Source organism: Lepidochelys olivacea, assembly GCF_965140295.1.
Source record: "Lepidochelys olivacea isolate rLepOli2 genome assembly, chromosome: 7".
Lineage (NCBI taxonomy): Eukaryota > Metazoa > Chordata > Testudines > Cheloniidae > Lepidochelys > Lepidochelys olivacea.
In genome coordinates, this window is record NC_140417.1 from 24765632 (window position 1) to 24786172 (window position 20541).

At 44.6% G+C, this 20541-nt stretch overlaps 1 protein-coding gene across 3 annotated transcripts in view; it reads right to left on the minus strand.

The window, feature by feature from the left end:
* ABHD6 (abhydrolase domain containing 6, acylglycerol lipase) overlaps positions 1-20541 on the minus strand; it is a 50823-nt gene that overhangs the window by 5560 nt on the left and 24722 nt on the right. For all 3 annotated transcript variants that reach the window (XM_084633202.1, XM_084633203.1, XM_084633204.1), the window contains exons 4-7: positions 16999-17155; positions 15189-15302; positions 12352-12484; positions 7471-7628 (exon numbers count right to left, since the gene is read on the minus strand). In XM_084633202.1, the coding sequence (XP_084489328.1) occupies positions 7471-7628; positions 12352-12484; positions 15189-15302; positions 16999-17155 (562 nt within the window). The remainder of the gene's footprint in view (positions 1-7470; positions 7629-12351; positions 12485-15188; positions 15303-16998; positions 17156-20541) is intronic.

Here is a 20541-nt window from a genome sequence, read left to right on the forward strand (position 1 = left end):
GCCCACGCGCTGACACTCAGGAGACAGCATGTGGAGAAGTTTCCTGGGGACACTGGACACAAGGCTCTGTTACACTGCTGCAGAGCAAGAGAGTAAGTATATTATTCACACAAGATCTGACTACTCATAAAGGGGCTACAAGCTTGTAGGATAAAAAGGAAGCAGAAAAATGTCCTTCATATTGTGCAGTTGGAATCTGCTATCAAGCCAGACTATGCACTCCTGCCAGGTTGCCTCAGGAGTTATCACACATTTCTTTATTATTCACATAAAATTAATACTTTTCATTACCTTACCTTGGCATTACTAAAACTTGGCATTATTTTACATTTCCTCTTCTCCTATAATCTATTCATCAAAGACTTCCTAGGAAAACATATTGCTAAGTTCCTCTCTCCTCACAATGGAACAATTAACATTTCCATTGCATTTACTAAAAGGAAAAAACAAACAAATCTCTTATGCACTGGACAATAACTTTTCGTCTATCTAGCTTTTCCTGTTATCTATATATACTAAAGGCAACCAGACTTCCCACCAAGCTGCCAAAGAATTTAGATCCTTCCAACAGGGAAGCATCAGGCAAGTATGGCTGGAAAAAACAGAAGGAAAGTGGTCTAAACCACTAAAGATACTAGTTAGATGCAGAAGTTATTGGGGGAGGTTCTATGGCCTGCTTTATACAAGAGGTCAGACTAGGATGATCATAATGGCCCTTTCTGATCTTAAAGTCTATGGAAAATTAGAGACCTTGGAAAATATTTTCCCATCAACATTTTCATCCCAAAGAAGGATAAATCTCCAGAGGAGGGCGGCATCACAGGAGCAAGAGACCCCCAGGAACACTGACCTGACGCTGTCTGCAAGGGTTGCTGTAAAGAAGTTACATTTCTGACGAGAAACCTTCTAAAGTTTCTATGAAGTTGTCATAAATATAAAGGGAAGGGTAAACCCCTTTGAAATCCCTCCTGGCCAGGGGAAAGCTCCTCTCACCTGTAAAGGGTTAAGAAGCTAAAGGTAACCTCGCTGGCACCTGACCAAAATGACCAATGAGGAGACAAGATACTTTCAAAAGCTGGGAGGAGGGAGAGAAACAAAGGTTTTGTGTGTCTGTCTGTAGTCGTCTTGGCCGGGGACAGAACAGGAATGGAGTCTTAGAACTTTTAGTAAGTAATCTAGCTAGGTATGTGTTAGATTATGATTTCTTTAAATGGCTGAGAAAAGAATTGTGCTGAATAGAATAACTATTTCTGTCTGTGTATCTTTTTTGTAACTTAAGGTTTTGCCTAGAGGGGTTCTCTATGTTTTTGAATCTAATTACCCTGTAAGATATCTACCATCCTGATTTTACAGGGGGGATTTCTTTATTTCTATTTACTTCTATTTTTTTATTAAAAGTCTTCTTGTAAAACACTGAATGCTTTTTCATTGTTCTCAGATCCAAGGGTTTGGGTTTGTGGTCACCTATGTAAATTGGTGAGGCTTTTTATCCAACATTTCCCAGGAAAGGGGGGGTGCAAGTGTTGGGAGGATTGTTCATTGTTCTTAAGATCCAAGGGTCTGGGTCTGTGGTCACCTATGCAAATTGGTGAGGCTTTTTACCAAACCTTGTCCAGGAAGTGGGGTGCAAGGTTTTGTGAAGTATTTTGGGGGGAAGGACGCGTCCAAACAGCTCTTCCCCAGTAACCAGTATTAGTTTGGTGGTGGTAGCGGCCATTCCAAGGATAACGGGGGTAATATTTGTTACCTTGGGGAAGTTTTGACCTAAGCTGGTAAAGATAAGCTTAGGAGGTTTTTCATGCAGGTCCCCACATCTGTACCCTAGAGTTCAGAGTGGGGGAGGAACCTTGACATGGTGGCACAGTGGTGGGATTAACCTGAAATCATTTTGAGATCCAGTTGAGATTTTTTGAACTAGAAATACAGATTTTAAAAAGGAATTTTTAGGAAGTCCAGAAGGCAGCTTTGAAACTGAAAGCAGCTTGGTTTCTCTCTGCTTTGTGGCCAAGCAGAGACAAAAGGGGATTATCTTGTGAATTGCAGGTTTTCTTGCCTGGAGGCAGGGTACTTAACTCCTGCAGGGAAATTCACAGTCTTCCAACCCAGAAGTTTTTTTTTTTTTTCTTTTCTTCCTAAAAGTAAATAGGGGGTGTGTGCTCTACCCATTTGCCTGGAGACAAAAGTGGCAGGGTTTTTTTTTTAGGATTTTGATTTTTTTTTTTGTTTTACAAGGAGCACAGGTTTGAAAAGAAATTTTTTTTTTCTTTGGGCGGGGTAAGCAGTTTTCCAAGTAGTTGGAGGTTTTTTGCTTTAATTTGGGCCCAGAGCAGAGACAAGGGAATTGTCTTTTTCTGTAGGCTGACAATCACTATCAGAGAATAGGTATTCTATTCCAGCACAGCAAAATTTTACAGCCAAGTTTTGTTTGTTTATTTCTAAACCTCGGGTGTAAAGTTAGTTAAAAACAGAGAGGTTAGAATGGCCAAATCCTCAGCTCGACTACAGCTGGAATTAGCCAAATTTCAGGCTGAGGAAAAACAAAGGGAACATGAAAGACAGATAGAACTCATGCGGCTGAAGGAGGAGGAGAAGGAAAAAGAGAGGAAGCATGTGGAGGAGATGGAGAGGATAAAGGCCCAGCAGAATATACCAACAAACCCTAGCAACCCTTCTCCAGGTACCACTTCCCATCCCAGAAAGTTCCCCACCTACAAGGCAGGTGATGACACTGAGGCCTTCTTAGAAAACTTCGAAAGGGCCTGCCTTGGGTACAACATCTCTACTGACCAATACATGGTAGAGCTGAGGCCGCAGCTCAGTGGACCCTTAGCTGAGGTGGCAGCTGAAATGCCTAAAGAACACATGAACAAGTATGAACTGTTTAAATCCAAGGCGAGAGTCAGAATGGGGATAACACCCGAGCAGTCTCGTCGGAGGTTCAGAGCCCTAAGGTGGAAACCAGACATGTCATTTACCCGACATGCCTACCACATTGTAAAACATTGGGATGCCTGGATATCAGGAGCAAGTGTTGAATCTCCAGTAAATTTGCCCTTCCTAATGCAAATGGAACAATTCTTAGAGGGTGTTCCTGAGGAAATAGAAAGATACATCCGAGATGGGAAACCCAAAACTGTAATTGAGGCAGGAGAGATTGGAGCCAGATGGGTGGAGGTGGCAGAGAAGAAGAAAACTGGTCGCAGTTGGAGCGGAGACCAGAAGGGACCACCCCAGACCACACCCTATTACCGGGGGCCGCCCAAAGCCCCACCTACCTCCCAAAGAACCCTCCAGACCCCTTATCGTCCCACCACCCCGTTCTCCAGCAACCCACCTCGCCCCGGTGACCCGTCAGCGGGACGATGTTTTAAATGTAACGAGCTGGGGCATGTAAAGGCCAACTGCCCCAAGAACCCCAACAGGTTACAGTTCATTGCACCGGAATCACACCAGAGGTCCACAGGCCCAGATACCTCCCAGATACCCTTGGAGCGGAGGGAAACTGTGAGTGTGGGTGGGAAGAAGGTCACCGCGTGGAGGGACACCGGAGCACAAGTGTCAGCTATCCATGCTTCCTTAGTGGACCCCAATTTAATCAACCCAGAGATCCAAGTGACGATTCAACCCTTCAAGTCCAACTCTTTCAATTTGCCTACAGCCAAGTTGCCTGTCCAGTACAAGGGCTGGTCAGGAATGTGGACTTTTGCAGTCTATGATGATTATCCCATCTCCATGCTGTTGGGGGAAGACTTGGCCAATCATGTGAAGCAGGCCAAGAGGGTGGGAATGGTCACCCGCAACCAGGCTAAACAAGCCGTGAGGCCTAGCTCTGTTCCGGAAACTTCTATCAGGACCCAGTCAGAGGTGATGGACCTGGACCCCAGGCCAATGTCTGCAACAGCAGTAGTGGATCCAGTCCCAGAGACCCAGACGGAACCAGTCCCAGAACCGGAACCAGCCAAACAACCAACACCAGACCCCGTGTCAGCACTGAATCCAGTACTTGCAACCTCAACACCAGAGGGCCCCACCGAACCTGAACTGGCAGCAGCCGATAACCCTACACAAGAGGCTCAGCCGGAGCCTGAATCCCAACATAGTGCACCAGCAGAGAGCGGTTCACAGTCAACAGAAACAGCTCCATCCCCTATATCGCTTCCAGAGGGACCAAACCTAGGTCCACAATCCCATGAGGAACTGATGTCTCCAGCATCAAGGGAACAGTTCCAGACCGAACAGGAAGCAGATGAAAGCCTCCAGAGAGCTTGGACGGCGGCACGGAGCAACCCACCGCCTCTCAGCTCTTCTAATCGATCCAGAGAATTAAAGGTTTGTCAGTTTACAGCCCAGGGAGGAGACGACGCTGAGTGGCCTGAAGGTGTCTACTACGAAGGGAAATGTGCTGGTGGTGTGGAAGAGGTGAACCTCTCCATGACCCTTGGGCGTATGCAGCGACAGCAGATCCAGGAGCGGTGCACTAGCTACGCGCCAACGTTCTCAGCCACCCCAGGACTGACTGAACGGGCATTCCACTCCATTGACACAGGCTCTGGAAAAGCTACGCCCATATGTTTGGGGACGGCGTTTCCACCTGCAAACCGACCATGCTGCACTAAAGTGGCTTCACACCGTCAAAGAAACTAACAGAAAACTTCTTCGGTGGAGTTTAGCTCTCCAAGATTTTGATTTCGACATCCAACACATCTCAGGAGCTTCTAACAAAGTGGCTGATGCACTCTCCCGTGAAAGTTTCCCAGAATCAACTGGTTAAAATCGTCCTTGAGATGTGGAAAATATTGTTAGTCTTTATGTACTTGGTAGTATATTTAGAGATGCATGTGTCTTATTAACTCTGTTTTCCTAGAGCTCCAGGAAGAAATCCCAGCCAGTGTTTCACCCTAGCTGAGATTTGGGGGGCGTGTCATAAATATAAAGGGAAGGGTAAACCCCTTTGAAATCCCTCCTGGCCAGGGGAAAGCTCCTCTCACCTGTAAAGGGTTAAGAAGCTAAAGGTAACCTCGCTGGCACCTGACCAAAATGACCAATGAGGAGACAAGATACTTTCAAAAGCTGGGAGGAGGGAGAGAAACAAAGGTTTTGTGTGTCTGTCTGTAGTCGTCTTGGCCGGGGACAGAACAGGAATGGAGTCTTAGAACTTTTAGTAAGTAATCTAGCTAGGTATGTGTTAGATTATGATTTCTTTAAATGGCTGAGAAAAGAATTGTGCTGAATAGAATAACTATTTCTGTCTGTGTATCTTTTTTGTAACTTAAGGTTTTGCCTAGAGGGGTTCTCTATGTTTTTGAATCTAATTACCCTGTAAGATATCTACCATCCTGATTTTACAGGGGGGATTTCTTTATTTCTATTTACTTCTATTTTTTTATTAAAAGTCTTCTTGTAAAACACTGAATGCTTTTTCATTGTTCTCAGATCCAAGGGTTTGGGTTTGTGGTCACCTATGTAAATTGGTGAGGCTTTTTATCCAACATTTCCCAGGAAAGGGGGGGTGCAAGTGTTGGGAGGATTGTTCATTGTTCTTAAGATCCAAGGGTCTGGGTCTGTGGTCACCTATGCAAATTGGTGAGGCTTTTTACCAAACCTTGTCCAGGAAGTGGGGTGCAAGGTTTTGTGAAGTATTTTGGGGGGAAGGACGCGTCCAAACAGCTCTTCCCCAGTAACCAGTATTAGTTTGGTGGTGGTAGCGGCCATTCCAAGGATAACGGGGGTAATATTTGTTACCTTGGGGAAGTTTTGACCTAAGCTGGTAAAGATAAGCTTAGGAGGTTTTTCATGCAGGTCCCCACATCTGTACCCTAGAGTTCAGAGTGGGGGAGGAACCTTGACAGAAGTCAAAAAGATAAAGCTGTTGGTAGAACTATGCAAACACCAGACCTTTTACACTGAACGACCTGTATGTCCATTATAATTCTTCCTGATTTAATAAAATGAAATTAGTCATGAATAACATGCCCCTTTGTAAAGATCTAATTTCAGAGATACTCAAAATGAACGACTAGTCATAAGGGTGACACCTTCCAAGTTGATTTGGAGCACAAGAAGGGGAGGAGAGAGGGATTTTGGCAGAAGTCCCACACCTTCTCATTAGCTCTTTGGGCTCCTTTCATGGAGCATGAAGAAACAAATGCCATGATTACATTTCGGTGTATACTTTAAAGATATACTTCAGCTAGGATCACATCAATGATGTATCAAAGCATGTTTGACCTAGTGAAGACTGCAGGATTGGACCTGAACAAAAATGATCCCTCTCTCTCACAGATCTTGAGAGACAGACCAGTCCTCGCTTACAGACAGCCCCCCAACCTGAAGGAAATACTCTTCAGCAACCACACAACAAAAACACTAACCCAGGAACCTATCCTTGCAACAAAGCCCGATGCCAATTCTGTCCACATATTTATTCAAGTGACACCATCATAGGACCTAAACACATTAGCCACGCCATCAGAGGCTCGTTCACCTGCACATCAACCAATGTGATATATGCCATCATGTGCCAGCAATGCCCCTCTGCCATGTACATTGGCCAAACCGGACAGTCTCTATGCAAAAGAATAAATGGACACAAATCTGAGATCAGGAATCATAACATTCAAAAACTGGTAGGAGAACACTTCAACCTCTCTGGCCACTCAGTAAAAGATTTAAGGGTGGCAATTTTGCAACAGAAAAGCTTCAAAAACAGACTCCAACCAGAAACTGCTCAGCTTGAATTAATATGCAAACTAGATACCATTAACTTGGGTTTGGGAGGGGCTGGGTCATTACACATATTGAATCTATTTCTTTAAGTTAAGTATCCTCACACCTTCTTGTCAACTGTCTAAATGGGCCATCTTGATTATCACTACAAAAGTTTTTTTCTTGCTGATAACAGCTCATCTTAACTAGCCTCTCACAGTTTGTATGGCAACTTTCACCTTCTCTGTATGTGTGTGTATATATATATAATCTTCTTACTATATTTTCCATTCTATGCATCCGATGAAGTGAGCTGTAGCTCACGAAAGCTTATGCTCTAATAAATTTGTTCATCTCTAAGGTGCCACAAGTACTCCTGTTCTTTCTGCGGATACACACTAACAGAGCTGCTACTCTGAAACCTGAAATATAAATACAAATTTCTTGCCCTGATGGACAATTTCATACTGTGTCTTAGGGGGCCAGCATTCTGTGTAAATTGCTAACAGTTCTTTCTTTCCCCTTCCATAAATATACAGCAACGTTACTTGGAAAATTACACTGTTCTTAGCTACATCCTAGATTGTGTCATGTCAGTTTCATTGCCTTTGACATAACTGTTCTGTTTAAAACCCATGGATTTCAGTGAGAGGCAAGCTTGCACGCTCACTCTCTCTGTGAGAGTTATTCTGCTTCAGGCTCATCCTGGCCAAATCTACTACCTTCTGTCATGATTAAAGATGATGACTGACTAGGATTTCTTACCTGCTGAGGTACTTTAAAGCGCACATAAGAACAAAGCTTCAGCATGTCTGCCATTTCCTCAGGCGTTGATGGAATTAAAGGAATCCTGTCAATACGTTCAGACTCTTTCAGCTCCCGCAGACACTTAAGAAATTTGTTATCAGTTGGATATGGCAGACCTACATACAATGAACAAAAATAACCACATGCTAAAATCCAAAAGTGACAACAAGACAGCCCTTCCTAGAGAGGGCAACTTGCCACAGAAGGTAGTTACTTCTGGACATACTGTACATTTGACTGCTGTAAACTTTCACGCAGTCATGACAGCCTCTGGTAATAGCTATGGTAATCAAACTAATAGCACTAAACACAGTGCAAATACACGCCTGCTTTGTGTTCCTCCCAGTCCCCCATTCTTCTGAAGAAAAATAAAACCTCTGGGGGTTTTGTCACATACTATTAAAAATGAACTGAGACTGACGCAGTGTTAATCAAGATATGGTTCTGCCCTGCAACACCATGGCATCTCTGTCCTGTGGGAGCCTCTCATAAATGGAACCTGCCAATTTTACCAAATTGTGTGACGTGGATGGGAGAACCTTTGTAATTTCTCAGTTAAACCAGAATTTCAGCTAGTTTGTCAGTCTTCTCACAAAATAATTCTTTTTATTCTCTCTCTTTCTCTCAGTCCTTGGTAGATCTTGATTTCTCCTGTTTTCTAATTTCCGGAACTGTTTTTCCTATAATTTTTTAAAAGCCTATCAAAAGGAACACTGTCACTTTCCATAGGCCACAATTTACCTCCTTTCAAAAAAATTAAATAAATAAATAAATCCAGTGAATCTCATTCCCAGTGCCATCCATGGAATTAAAATTTTATGACTATATATATATATATGTATTACACAATATATTACATGTACAATATAATCTATTCCTGAAAATGACTGAAGTTCACCCAGGGGAATTCAATTTCCCATTTCTATGGCCTACTTGCCTGCTTACTCATTCAACCAAGAGGAATTTTATTTTATTTTATTTATTTATTTATTTTACACACTATATATGCATAGTATTTACAAAATTATATCCCAGTCCTTCCTACTCACCATAGCTTTGACCCTACTGCTCCCATGGCTGGTTGCCTCCCAAATGCATTACACAGGAGAAAGCCATAAGCAGCAGCAGGGAAGGTGGGTACCCAACTGCGGGTGTGGAAGGAGATGCAGAAGGGGAGCTAGGAGCATACAGTGGGTGCAGAGAAAGTCAGGATGCAATCTGACAAATACTTTACATATATTATGCATGGATGGTTTGCTTGCTGGAATGGTAATACCACCAACAGCTAATGGGCTGAATAACTCATCACATACAGGAAGATAGAAACAACAACAAAAATCCTGACGAAGATAGAAACAACAAACAAATCTCTATTTTCTATGATCTTTTTCTAATTATTTTTATAGTTAAGCTGCAGCACGACATTGTAGGTCCCCTCATGATGTGGGACATACAATTTGCAGGTGGCAACAGTAACCTGCCCACCAAAATGAATTCTCAGACAGGGAACTCCGGAAGCACCAGCTTTTTATTACTGTATGCATCATTTGCTAAGCTATCTCTAGGTGCTGGGAAATTAACAATGAACGCTGCAGGGAAAATACAGAACCAGTGGAATAAAATATTTATCATTAAGTGACACTCTAGGCTTTACACAACATTTTTGCAAAAATTTTCCCCAACCAGTTCTACTTCAAACCTCTTCACTGGGAGGTGACTCTTCAGGAGTCTGATTTGTCTTGTGAACCCTCAAGTTTCACTTCATTTAAAGACTACTTGCTTACAAAATCAGACATAAAAACACAAAAGTGTCACAGCACACTATTACTGAAAAATTGATTATTTTCTCATTTTTACCCTATAATTAAATCAATTGGAATATGAACATTGTACTTAAACAAGTCATCGTATGTATGAAATTTCAGTCTGTACTGACTTTGCTGGTGTTTTTTTATGTAGTCTGTTGTAAAACTAGGCAAATATCTAGATGAGCTGATGTACCTCCTGGAAGACCTCTGCGTACCTACAGCAATACGTGTAACCCCAGGTTGAGAACCACTGGTTCTAATTCACAGATGCCTGGCATACACACAGACAGTTCTTCACATCACTTTCTTTCTCCAGAGCAGCATAGGCGGTAGCTAGGTAACATTCCACTTTGCTCTTTATTTCTTGCCTTGGAATCACCAGTTTATTGGATAAGAAACAGCAGCAGCAGCTGTTATGACAACAGGGGCCTTTCGTGCATGCAGATAACACTTTGCCAACACTCAGACACATTTGCAGCATTTAATTCCCTAGCTTGTACTGAATAGTCTGGCCAGGTATCAAGACAGAAGACTGAGTTGATGAAATGTGAAATTCTGCATAACCAGGTACTTCAAAATTCACATTTACTGAGTAACTTCCCTTCTTGTAACAGTCTCTAAACAGCTGGAGATAGCATTGGGGAGTTAGTGGCAGATTTGGGCAGAATCAACTAAGGGCTTGTCTACACTTACATTTTATAGCACTCTAACTTGCTGGCTCAGGGGTGTGAAAAATCACCCCTGAGTGCAGCAAGTTTGAGTGCTTTAAAGCGCTAGTGTGGACAGCTCCCAGTGCTCAGAGCTATTCCCCTCCTGGAGGTGGATTACCAGGAGCGCTGGGCGAGGTGGGCGTGTGTGCGCTGTGTGAGAGAGGTTGCAAGGGGAAGGGGCTGATGTCGGGGTTTCCCCCTGCTGCTGTCTGAACTTACAAGACAGCCTGCTGACACACTCTTTGCCCCCCAAAACAGTCTCTCCCCCTACATACACACAACACACTCCCTGTCACACTCCACCTCCTCCCACTATTTGAAATGTACACTGCAGCCACTTGCACACTGGGATAGCTACCACAATGCACTGCTCTCTGTGGCGTTGCAAGAGCTGCTAATGTGGCCATGCCACTGTGCTTGCAGTTGACAGTGTAAACACACGGCAGCACTTTCCCTGCTGTGGTCTCTGAGGGCTGGTTTAACTCCCAGTGCTCTACATCTGCAAGTGTAGCCATAGCTGTAGCTTTAAAGCAATCTTCCCTTTTAGGCTTTCAGAACATGAAGGACCCAATTCTCACTTATAGTAAGGCCTCTTTACAGCACTCTGCCAGTGTAGAGATGTCTTAAAGCGGGGTCAATGTAATTTACACCCACTTCAAGACATCTTACAGAGCTGACAGAGTGCTGTAGAGAGGCCTTACTGTAAGCGAGGATTGGACCTGTAGAGATGAGACTACACAGCTAAATCCTCCTGCAGGTTTAAAACAGACACTTCTTGTGAAGTCAGTTCAGACCACCTCTCTTGATACCCCCCCCACACCCATTTCCATTCATCTCAGCCACTCCTGTCCAAGCCATACAGCTTTGGGCTCTCTTCCTTAGAAACATCACACAGAGCACAAAGGTAGCTGCCTAGCTACCCAACAGCTAAGATTAGGCTGTTGGCAAGAAGCATCACTGTTGGAAGGTGTTTCAATTTACAAGTTTCTAGTCAAATGGGTATTACAAAAAACTGATTTTAAAAAAGGTCTAAGGGTTTCCTTCCACCGTGCTGAAAACAGGAAGATGACACATTTAGCAATCTCTCAGTTACATACGACACTGAACGCTTACACACACATTACCAAAACATTCAGAGCTGCGTGGAGATTTAGCCCCACAGCTAAGCCTCTGCCAGATGCTGGGACTGGACAACCGGGGATGGATCACTCAATAATTGCCCAGTTCTGTTCACTCCCTCTGAAGCATCTGGCACTGGCCATTGTCAGAAGACAAGATACTGGTTTAGATGGACCACTGGTCTGAACTACTATGGCCATTCTTATGTTCTTAACTCACTCCAATTCCAATGGCAATCCTGGAACTAAACCTCTGTGCCTCCCTATGAAGATGTAGGGGTCCACATTTAGGATTCCAGTTACTTTTCAATGTGTCTGTAACAGAAGTAGCTGCTGTGATACCAAACGCCACCACTTCAGGAGAGCCACAACCCTTTGAACTGTAAAAGCCAGTGAGAAAACAGCAACTCTTTCACTAGGCCTGCAAATACTCCTCCACGTTCCTGATCCCTCCTCTTACCTACACTTCCATCTCTGCCTTCCCTTCCCTGCAACAGATGGAAAAACTACTCCCAGCATAGCAATTTCTGAAAACCTCTACCTCGGTGTAGCACAGACTCCAAGATAGCAGAAAGCAAAGGCGCTGATGTGTGTTGCCCTCCTCTGCAGTGAGCACTGTGGATGGGGGACCAATTAAGGCAGCTCTCTTTCTGTCCATATTCTTCCTCCACTATGTACATGTGTGAACATTCCATTTTAAATGTTCACAGCTCAAATAAATTCAGAACGAGTCTTTTTCAAAAGCACAGATTGTCTGTCCCCACAGCTCCAGCCAATATTGAGCTATGCAAACACATTGTTTTCTGCACACACCATTAAAAAAAAAAAAGGCACCTTTGGGCTGCAACTAGGCATGGAACGTTTCAGCCTAAACAGGAGTTTGCTGGAGAAAGCTGTGAAAAAGGGGGCTTAGAACAGAGACTGGAATTCAGCTTTCACAGCATTTGTTACCTCACACTTCATGTGCTGAGTTCCAGGAGTACATGTACTGTTCTGTTAGAAGTCTAATTAGTCTTACGGAGTATAAATAAATCTGAACTGGATTCTAAAATCTCAGTTGGTGCCAAGTATTTCTTCCCACTATCTAATTCACAAAGTGTACACTGGATTCAGTACTACCTGAGGTTCTCTAGGTTAATGCTTTGGTACAGAGTATATACCTAGCTACTTACTGCCATACTCACTTTTTATTGTGCCACTCACCTGCAGGGCATACAAGAGACAGGCTGCAAATCTCTGCTGGGTATTGAGCAGCATAAACTCCTGCAACATTTCCACCCATTGAGGTGCCGATCAGGTGAAAAGGTTTTCTGTTCAGCTTGATACATTCAACAAACTGAAATGGAAAGGGCAATGAGGCCACAGGGACCAATTGCACAGTTACAATCAGAGTCATTAGAAAAAATAAACGTCAAAGCTACAGCATATAGCAATCACGAGCTCCTGGCAGCATTGCAGTAAATCCTAAAAGCAAAGCTAGAGCAGTGTGGTGGATCCACAGAATCTTGAGATTGCCCGTGCGTCCTCTTTAAATCAAAGGAAACATATTTCCCATGCAAGGTGTTGGCTTAACAGTGCTGAGGGAGGACATCACCATCCACAGAGCAGGATAAGCTTCCCCACCTTGTCCCAGCGAAGTGCCTTGTCCATGAGCAGGAGGAACAAGCTCGAGAGCTACAAGAGTAGTTCGGGGTCCATGACCTTTTAGTTTTTAGCACTGCTGAGATTGTCAAATTAGCAACAAGCGTGGAAGCAGCTTCTGTGACAGGATACGTGCCCACTGAGAACACCACTCTCCTTTCCTGCGGTTATGTTTACTGTTTCACAGGTCTGGCTGGTGCTTGACAGACAAACAAGAACACAGGTCCCTGGCCCACAGACGCTTACAAACCAGAAGGTTAGCAAACAAGCGTTGACTATAACTTTCGGTCACTACTGACCCAGGCAGGATTGGAACGGCTAAGGCTTCACAGGCCGTTACCAAGCCTCTGAACCATCCAGCCTCATCTACATCCCTCTTTAAAGGAAAGGAAAACAAACAAACAAAAATAATCTGCAGTCTGATCCACGTTATAGAGAACAACAGCCCTTGCTTCATCTCCTGCCACCTTCCTGCTTGGTCTTGTTCCTCTTCTGTCCTACATTCCAGCCTCACCCATCTTGATCATGCCAGTAAGGAACAAGGGGAAAAAATACAGACTTACAAAATACAAAAATGTGGTCCCCACCTGCTGTCTATTTCAGCAGCATCTTACCAATCGCCTCTCCATTTTAAGAGCTCTGCTGCAGAGCTTATCTTAGGAGAGATTTAACGCTCTCCATTGAGGCCTAATACTCATTGACATGGAGGTTCCTGTACACCACTCTGGCAGTGCAGAGATGTTCGCATAAATAAGAATCTGACCCAGAATATATTATATACTTAATTCAAATGTGAAGTAAAAAAGCAACACAGTCACAAGGAAGGCATCTGCAGATGATGCCAAAGGAAATGGACAGAGGCGCTTGGCAGCTTTTACAGAGATGGGGATTCAATACCACTTCAGCAGTGCTTAATCTGATAGAGCGGTGCGTGAGTGACGGGGGTGGGAGGGAGAGGCTTGTAGGTGGTGATCCTGGATCCCTGCCCATTTTCACTGCTGGCTCTTGAAAAGATTTATGGGTGGAGAGGAACTGAAATAAAATCAGAGTATATGATTGGGGAAAATGCAATGGCTGTTCCTCCACATTTTCCTCCCTGCCCCCCCCCCCCCCACCAAGCATTTTTCTTCAGCCCGGCCATACACCTGAATTATGACTCTGCATGGCTCAGCCATTATGCTGAAAGGAAAATTTACACATCTTATAATCTGTGCAGCAAAGTACAAAAAAGCTCTCCCATCATACGAAGCTCCTGTGAGCTGCAGGGTTTTAAGAACGCATCTGATTCTGGCACACAGGATCCTAGTTGTAATTTGCACACTGAATTTTCTAATGTATTCGAACGTGCCTAAAGCAGTAAGACTGTTCAGGCTAATCAGTCACACAGCAGGGGGTTAGTCCTTGAAGGAACAGAGGGACAACTCTGCAAACTTCCTTCTGGAGGATGGCTGCAGCTTAGCACATGAAAGAGAGCCAAGGAGCAAAGGCAATACTGGCCCATTTAGTGACCCAAAGGAATGCACAACTGAGCTGCAGGAGGGGATGGGGAAGGAAAAGTAAATTGCAGTTGCTACAGGCCAGGAGTAGATTATTTCCCCTGCAATAAGAGGAGAGCAGGGAAATTCAGAGGAGTGAAGTTTTGGAACAGCCTTCCAAGGGAAGCAGTGAGGGTAAAAGATCTATCTGGCTTTAAGATTAAACTCGATAAGTTTATGGAGGAGATGGTATGATGGGATAACATGGTTTTGGTAATTAAATATTCATGGTAAATAGTCCCAATGGCCTGTGATGGGATATTAGATGGGGTGGGATCTGAGTTACCCAGGAAAGAATTTTCTGTGGTATCTGGCTGGTGAATCTTGCCCATATGCTCAGGGTTTAGCTGATCGCCATATTTGGGGTCAGGAAGGAATTTTCCTCCAGGGCAGATTGGAAGAGGCCCTGGAGGTTTTTCGCCTTCCTCTGTAGCATGGGGCACAGGTCACTTGCTGGAGGATTCTCTGCTCCTTGAAGTCTTTAAGCCACGATTTGAGGACTTCAATAGCTCAGACATAGGTGAGAGGTTTCTCGCAGGGGTGGTGGGTGAAATTCTGTGGCCTGCGTTGTGCAGGAGGTCAGACTAGATGATCATAATGGTCCCTTCTGACCTAAATATCTATGAATCTATCTATGAAATTACTTCTTTGGGGTTTTCCTGAGGCGGCACACTCACATACTGCCATCTACACAGGGCTGAGCCAAGGGCACAATCTAGCCCTCCATGTTTCACCTTCAATCCTCTAAAGAGAGGAAATCCTGGTTTCCAGTCACTTCAAAGACAAATCAAACCCATATACTCTGATTGCCCAGGAAGGGGGACATGAAGAAGAACAGGCATAGAACACATCTGAAGCCATCACCTGGTGTATTCTTTTAACTTGCCCATTGATGGAGTAGTCATCTAACGATGATCGGGTAGTGCCCTCATGACCAGGCATGTCAACACAAACCAAGTGCAGGTTCTTCGGAAGGAACTGCGGAAAGAAAGCGCTGGGCAGTTAGCCTAGAGAAGGGATGCTATGAAGGAAATTGGTAATTACAGAAAAAAAAACCTGATTTCCTATTAGAATCTCTCTGTGAAATGTTGTGCTGATTAGTACAGTGTGGCCAATGGCTGCACCATATTACATCAGTTCACTGCGAGCTGGTATTATCTTTTATAAGCTTGAAGAAGTTTTATTATTTAAAAAATAGAATCCAAGAAAAAGAGGAGGGGAGATCCTGAAAAAGGGACTGTGTTATGAATGTTTGGTACGTGTACACCCTGTACGAGAAGTGATGAAATACCATGGGCTAGATTTCCTTCACACAAAACTTCTCTCTCACAGCACAACTTTGCCACCACACAGAGATAGTTTCCAGCAGAGCACAGGTAGCTTCTCCTTTGCTGCTTTCCATCAGAGATGTTGCTGGGAGAGAGCAACTTTACTTCCTGCTGCTGGCTCCATAGGAACTCTGCAGGTGGGAGTTATTATGGGGAAGTGTGAAATAAGTACCTCCCATAATCATCCCATGTACACCTTCACTCTGGCAGTGTAAGGCCCCTAAAAACATCTCCAGTGTCAAGGATATGAAGCCTGTTTTCTGAGACTACAACCTCCTCTCCCCAAGCAGATTTTGGGTCTTAAGGGCCTTCCACGGGGACTCTGTCCAGGTGCTGGCACAGACTAGACTGCCAATCTGGCCCTGTAGATTAAATACCGGAAATGACCTATTCACCAGAATTATTATACACCAGACTCCAGCTGTTAAGAAAAGGCTCCATCCTATTAAATATAATTTAAGGGCCTGTGATATACAGGGGTCAGACTGGATGACCTGGTGGCCCCTTCTGACCTTAAACTCTATGGGCATGTCTACACTACAACTTAAGTCAACCTGTGTTACGTCAACTTACAGCCATTGCAGTAATTACTGCAGTGGAGGAGGACCACACTACCTCCTTGTGTTGGTGGTGTGCATCCTCACCAAGAGCGCTTCCACCAGCCAGAAGAGGAGCAGCGTGGGGAGCTGAGAGCCAAGGCTCTGAGCTCCACACAGCTGCCCAGCTGCCGCCCAGGCTCTTGGCTTCTCGCCTCCCCGCTGGTTGCGGGGGGCAGCCACCAAGGCTTCTCACCTTCCAGAGCAGAGGGCCGGGATGGAGGACAGCTGGGGTCTCGCTGGAGCCCACCACCAGCCCCGAGCTCCATGCAGGAACTGTGAAATTGACAAGAATGACATCCAACAGCCAATGTAAGTAATGCAGTGTCTACACGGACACTGCATCGCCCTATCTACACCAACATAAGCCTTTCGTGGAAGTGGAATTATGATGTTGATGTAGTAGGGTACATACTTCGGGGGGGGAGCAAGGCAGTAGCATGTACACTGACAATAGGCAGCTTACATCGATCTAACTCTGTAGTATAGAACAAGCCTATGACATTATTAAGTCTGGAAGCATAAATCCTCTAAACTTTGAATGACAAAAGGGGTGGAATGCATCAGAGGATCAATATGTACAGTAGCTGAGGATATTTCTAGTTTTCTAAAATAATTGTCATAGCTGTGATCAGTATAGCTAAGCTTCCTAATGTGCTAGCTGGAGGCTCCTCCTTCAGAACACCAGCAAATAAAAGTGTTCTCTCACTAAGGCGGTATCCATTTATTGTTAGAGAAATGGAAACATACCTTGACCACAGACAACCACATATCTTTGTGGGCTGAAAATCCATGTAACATCAGTATGGATGGTCTGAATCCAGGTCTCCCTCGATAAGAAAAACAGAACTGGTAATCATCATAGTCAGCATATTTAACCTGCATGCCCAGTGCTCGACGCCAGTACCTAAAGAAAAACAATTAAGCGAAACATGACACTGGAGCATGATCTAATAGTCCAAGCACAAGACAAGGCAGACAAGACTCCTGGGTTCAATTCCAGGCCTGACTTGCTATGAGAACGCAGACAAGTCACTTAATGCCCAGATCCTCAATTGTATTTAGGCACCTAACGCCTACCAATTTCAATGGAAGGTCGGAACCTAAATACCTGTGTGGATCTGGGCCTCAGGGTCCAATTCTCAGCAGTACGGAGCCTCTCTTGCAAACACGCAGCACCACCAATCTCCAGTGAAGTCAATGGAGGCTGAGGATGCCTCAGAGGATGTGCTGAAGATTAGCCTCTTTTGGCTCAATTTACTCGTCTTTAATATGGACACAAACAATTCTTTCTTACTCAGAGGGGAATCGCGAAGCTTAGTTTATATTTGAAAAGCACAAGGAGACCCTTGGGTAAAATGACATATATAAAGGCGAAGTATTATGGACATGTAATGACAGCAGTTGTTACGCTGGCTCATTTGAGTTCAGTGAAAAATGCCACAGAGACTCAGTCCCCACAAGGGACTGATACACCACTTACATGGGAAGTGGGGCTCCACTGGTATGCAGGGCTTGTGGGGGACCTGTCCTTAGGGACAACATGCACTCAAGACAGCCCACAGACAGGTGCTGAGAACTTTAACAGAACAGAAGAGCTAGCAAACCTCTATCAAAGTTTAATAGTTTGGCTGCTGCCACAGGGTGGCTGACCCCTTTAAATGAAGCTGTCTAGCACCCCTGTGCTAGAACAGGTGCAGACTCAGAGAGGGAGGAGGTCCCTGAAGGAAACTGTAGAAGGTTCCTCAGGGAAGGCAGAAGAGGGGTTTTCTGGATGAACTCCCCAAGCTGGAGCGAATGGAAGGCAAAAAAGCAGCAGACGGAGTTGCCTACTGATTTGCAAGCTGGAGAGGCAGAGCTGAGGCCCAAAGCAGGCTAAAGGCAGGTGAGCAGCGGAGGGGCATACCCGCTGACATCTCCACACTGGTGCACTGGAACCAGAGGGTGACAGAGGACTGAGGGCTGGGGAACAGGTGCAGGGCCTACTTTCTGGCCTGTTTAAGATGGGAGCTTAACAGAACAGGGGCAGAGCTGGATGCTCCCTGATGAGGATGAACTCCCAGCAGAAAGGCTGGGGGTTGCAGCTGGAAGGGATGCGGCAGCTGTCCTGGCAGGACAGGAGAGCACTAAAGAAGAGCCCAGGAGTGGTGGAAGGCTCCAGAGTGTGGTATGTGCTATGTCTACTGACCAGATCACATGTGATTTTAAGGACTGCATGGGGGCGGGGGGCATGAGAAATGGATTATGTTTCGGGACTTTTGTTACAGATTGTTTGCACTAGCATTTTGTAATAAACTGCCCTAAGGAGGTGTATTACTGAGACAAGAGAGCCTGTCGTGAAGTCATCAGGAGCTCCAGGGGGGAAGTAGGACAGTAAACCTGGTGTTAGGGTGCCCATCTGAAAGGGAGCACTCTGTGTCAAAGGGGAATTGTTGACAGCTGCTTTATAATATTTGAAAAAACATTTAAAGCAAAGAGTGACCGGGACAATATTGTGGACAGCTATACAGCATCCTGCATTGCTTTCAGCCGAAATAAAGCCCTTTCGAATAATGCACTTGGTTTCAAACCAAGGTTTTGCTGATGGTCTCTATGGCCTTCTGTCATGTAGGGCTGAAGTACACAAACAACCATTTTGCTGCTCACAAGGCAAGAGAGGTCAACCAGGCTGTCGTTGCTCTCAGGTGTCCATCTGAAATGAGCTGGGGAGTGGGGCTGCATGTATGCAACACCCTCCCTGCTTATGTCTCATGAATCCCTCCTCTTCAAGGCTCAGCACAAGGGCTTTCTATTCATCTCACTCTAACTTTGATTACTTTGGGACTCTATTTTTACAAGATTTTCCTTTTTGCTTTTGCTCTTGCTCTGTCTGGGACCAATCCTGAGTGCCATAAGTACATTTTAAAACAAATGGAGGTTCATTCAGGCAAACAAAGCAAGAATTTGCAACACAAGGCAGATTCTAAGCTCCATGACACTGAAGCAAAACCAAGACTGACTTCAGTGAAGTCAACAGAGTTACTCTGACTGAGATTAGACTCTGGCCCCTGTCTGCACATTAAACAAATAATTGCACAGTATCTGGTGACCAGAATATTGATAAATACCAGCTTGTGTAGTATCAGTTCATATAAGAGGCGACTATGATGTCACTAAGGCTGGATTGTGTTGTCATTGTGAGGGTGCAGAAAGCCAGCAAAAAGCTTATACAGCACCTCAATCCTTATTTACTGTAAGCCCTATTTTGAGGACTTATGTGGGATTTATGTGGTGCCTAGACCTTGTGCATGTACTGCATTCAGAGGTGAATTTCACCCTGAATGAATAAGTGTCTTAAAGTTTGCCTCAGGGGCCCTGTGTAAACCATCATTGGGCAAGATATTAACATTTTTAGCAACTGATCCTGATGGATCAATTCACCAAAAGACAAAATAATCTGTCCAAAGCTGAACTGATCCCTCACAAGGTGTTAACGCTATTAGCAGCGGCAGGAATGGCAGCTAAACGGATTAGCACACAAAGCAAAGGAGGAGCGATCCACTGCCAGATGGCAGTGGAGCAGTCTCAGATCTCAAACCCTGCAGGGAGACACACACCAAAAGCAGGTGAGAAGGAAAAAGTCATTCTGTAGCACCCCAACTACAAACTAAGGCCATGGCCTCTATCATTAAGAGTGTAGCTCATTGTAGACCTAGTGCAACCCGTAAGAACAAGAATGGGGAGGGGAGAGAGGGAATGGGGGGACAAAGAGAACAGGTTTTGAATGGTGTGGTGAAAAGAGATGCAACCTGCTGTCACTGGCTACCCCTGTCAGGTCTGTGACCTCAGTCTGCTCCCAAGAGCTCAGTCTACCCTGAGAAGGGGAAATTGTCCATGGATTGAAAGGGGACTGAGTTTGGTTATGTAGTAGCCACAATACTTTCCCTCTCATTCCCTCCTACAGGTGCACAAAGAGAATATGATTTGAGAACAAAAAAACAAATTTCTAATGAACAGAATAAACAACAAATTAAACAATAAAAATGCTGAAGAAACAAGATTCACAGGAAGCGGGGGCGTGCGAGGGGGGGAGAACGGCTGGATATTCTATAACAAAATGTACACAAGACTCCTCCACGATTCGTAGTTATGTCCAGGCATTACAGATCCAGCTACTGCAGATGTAGACTCAAAGTTAAGCTTAGAAAAGAAAGAAACGGGCATTTATCTCTTTAGAAAAATCCTCCCCCCATCTTCTCATTTTTTAAAACATCTAGCACATTCTTACCTCCCTACTTAGCCTGGCTCCTCAGA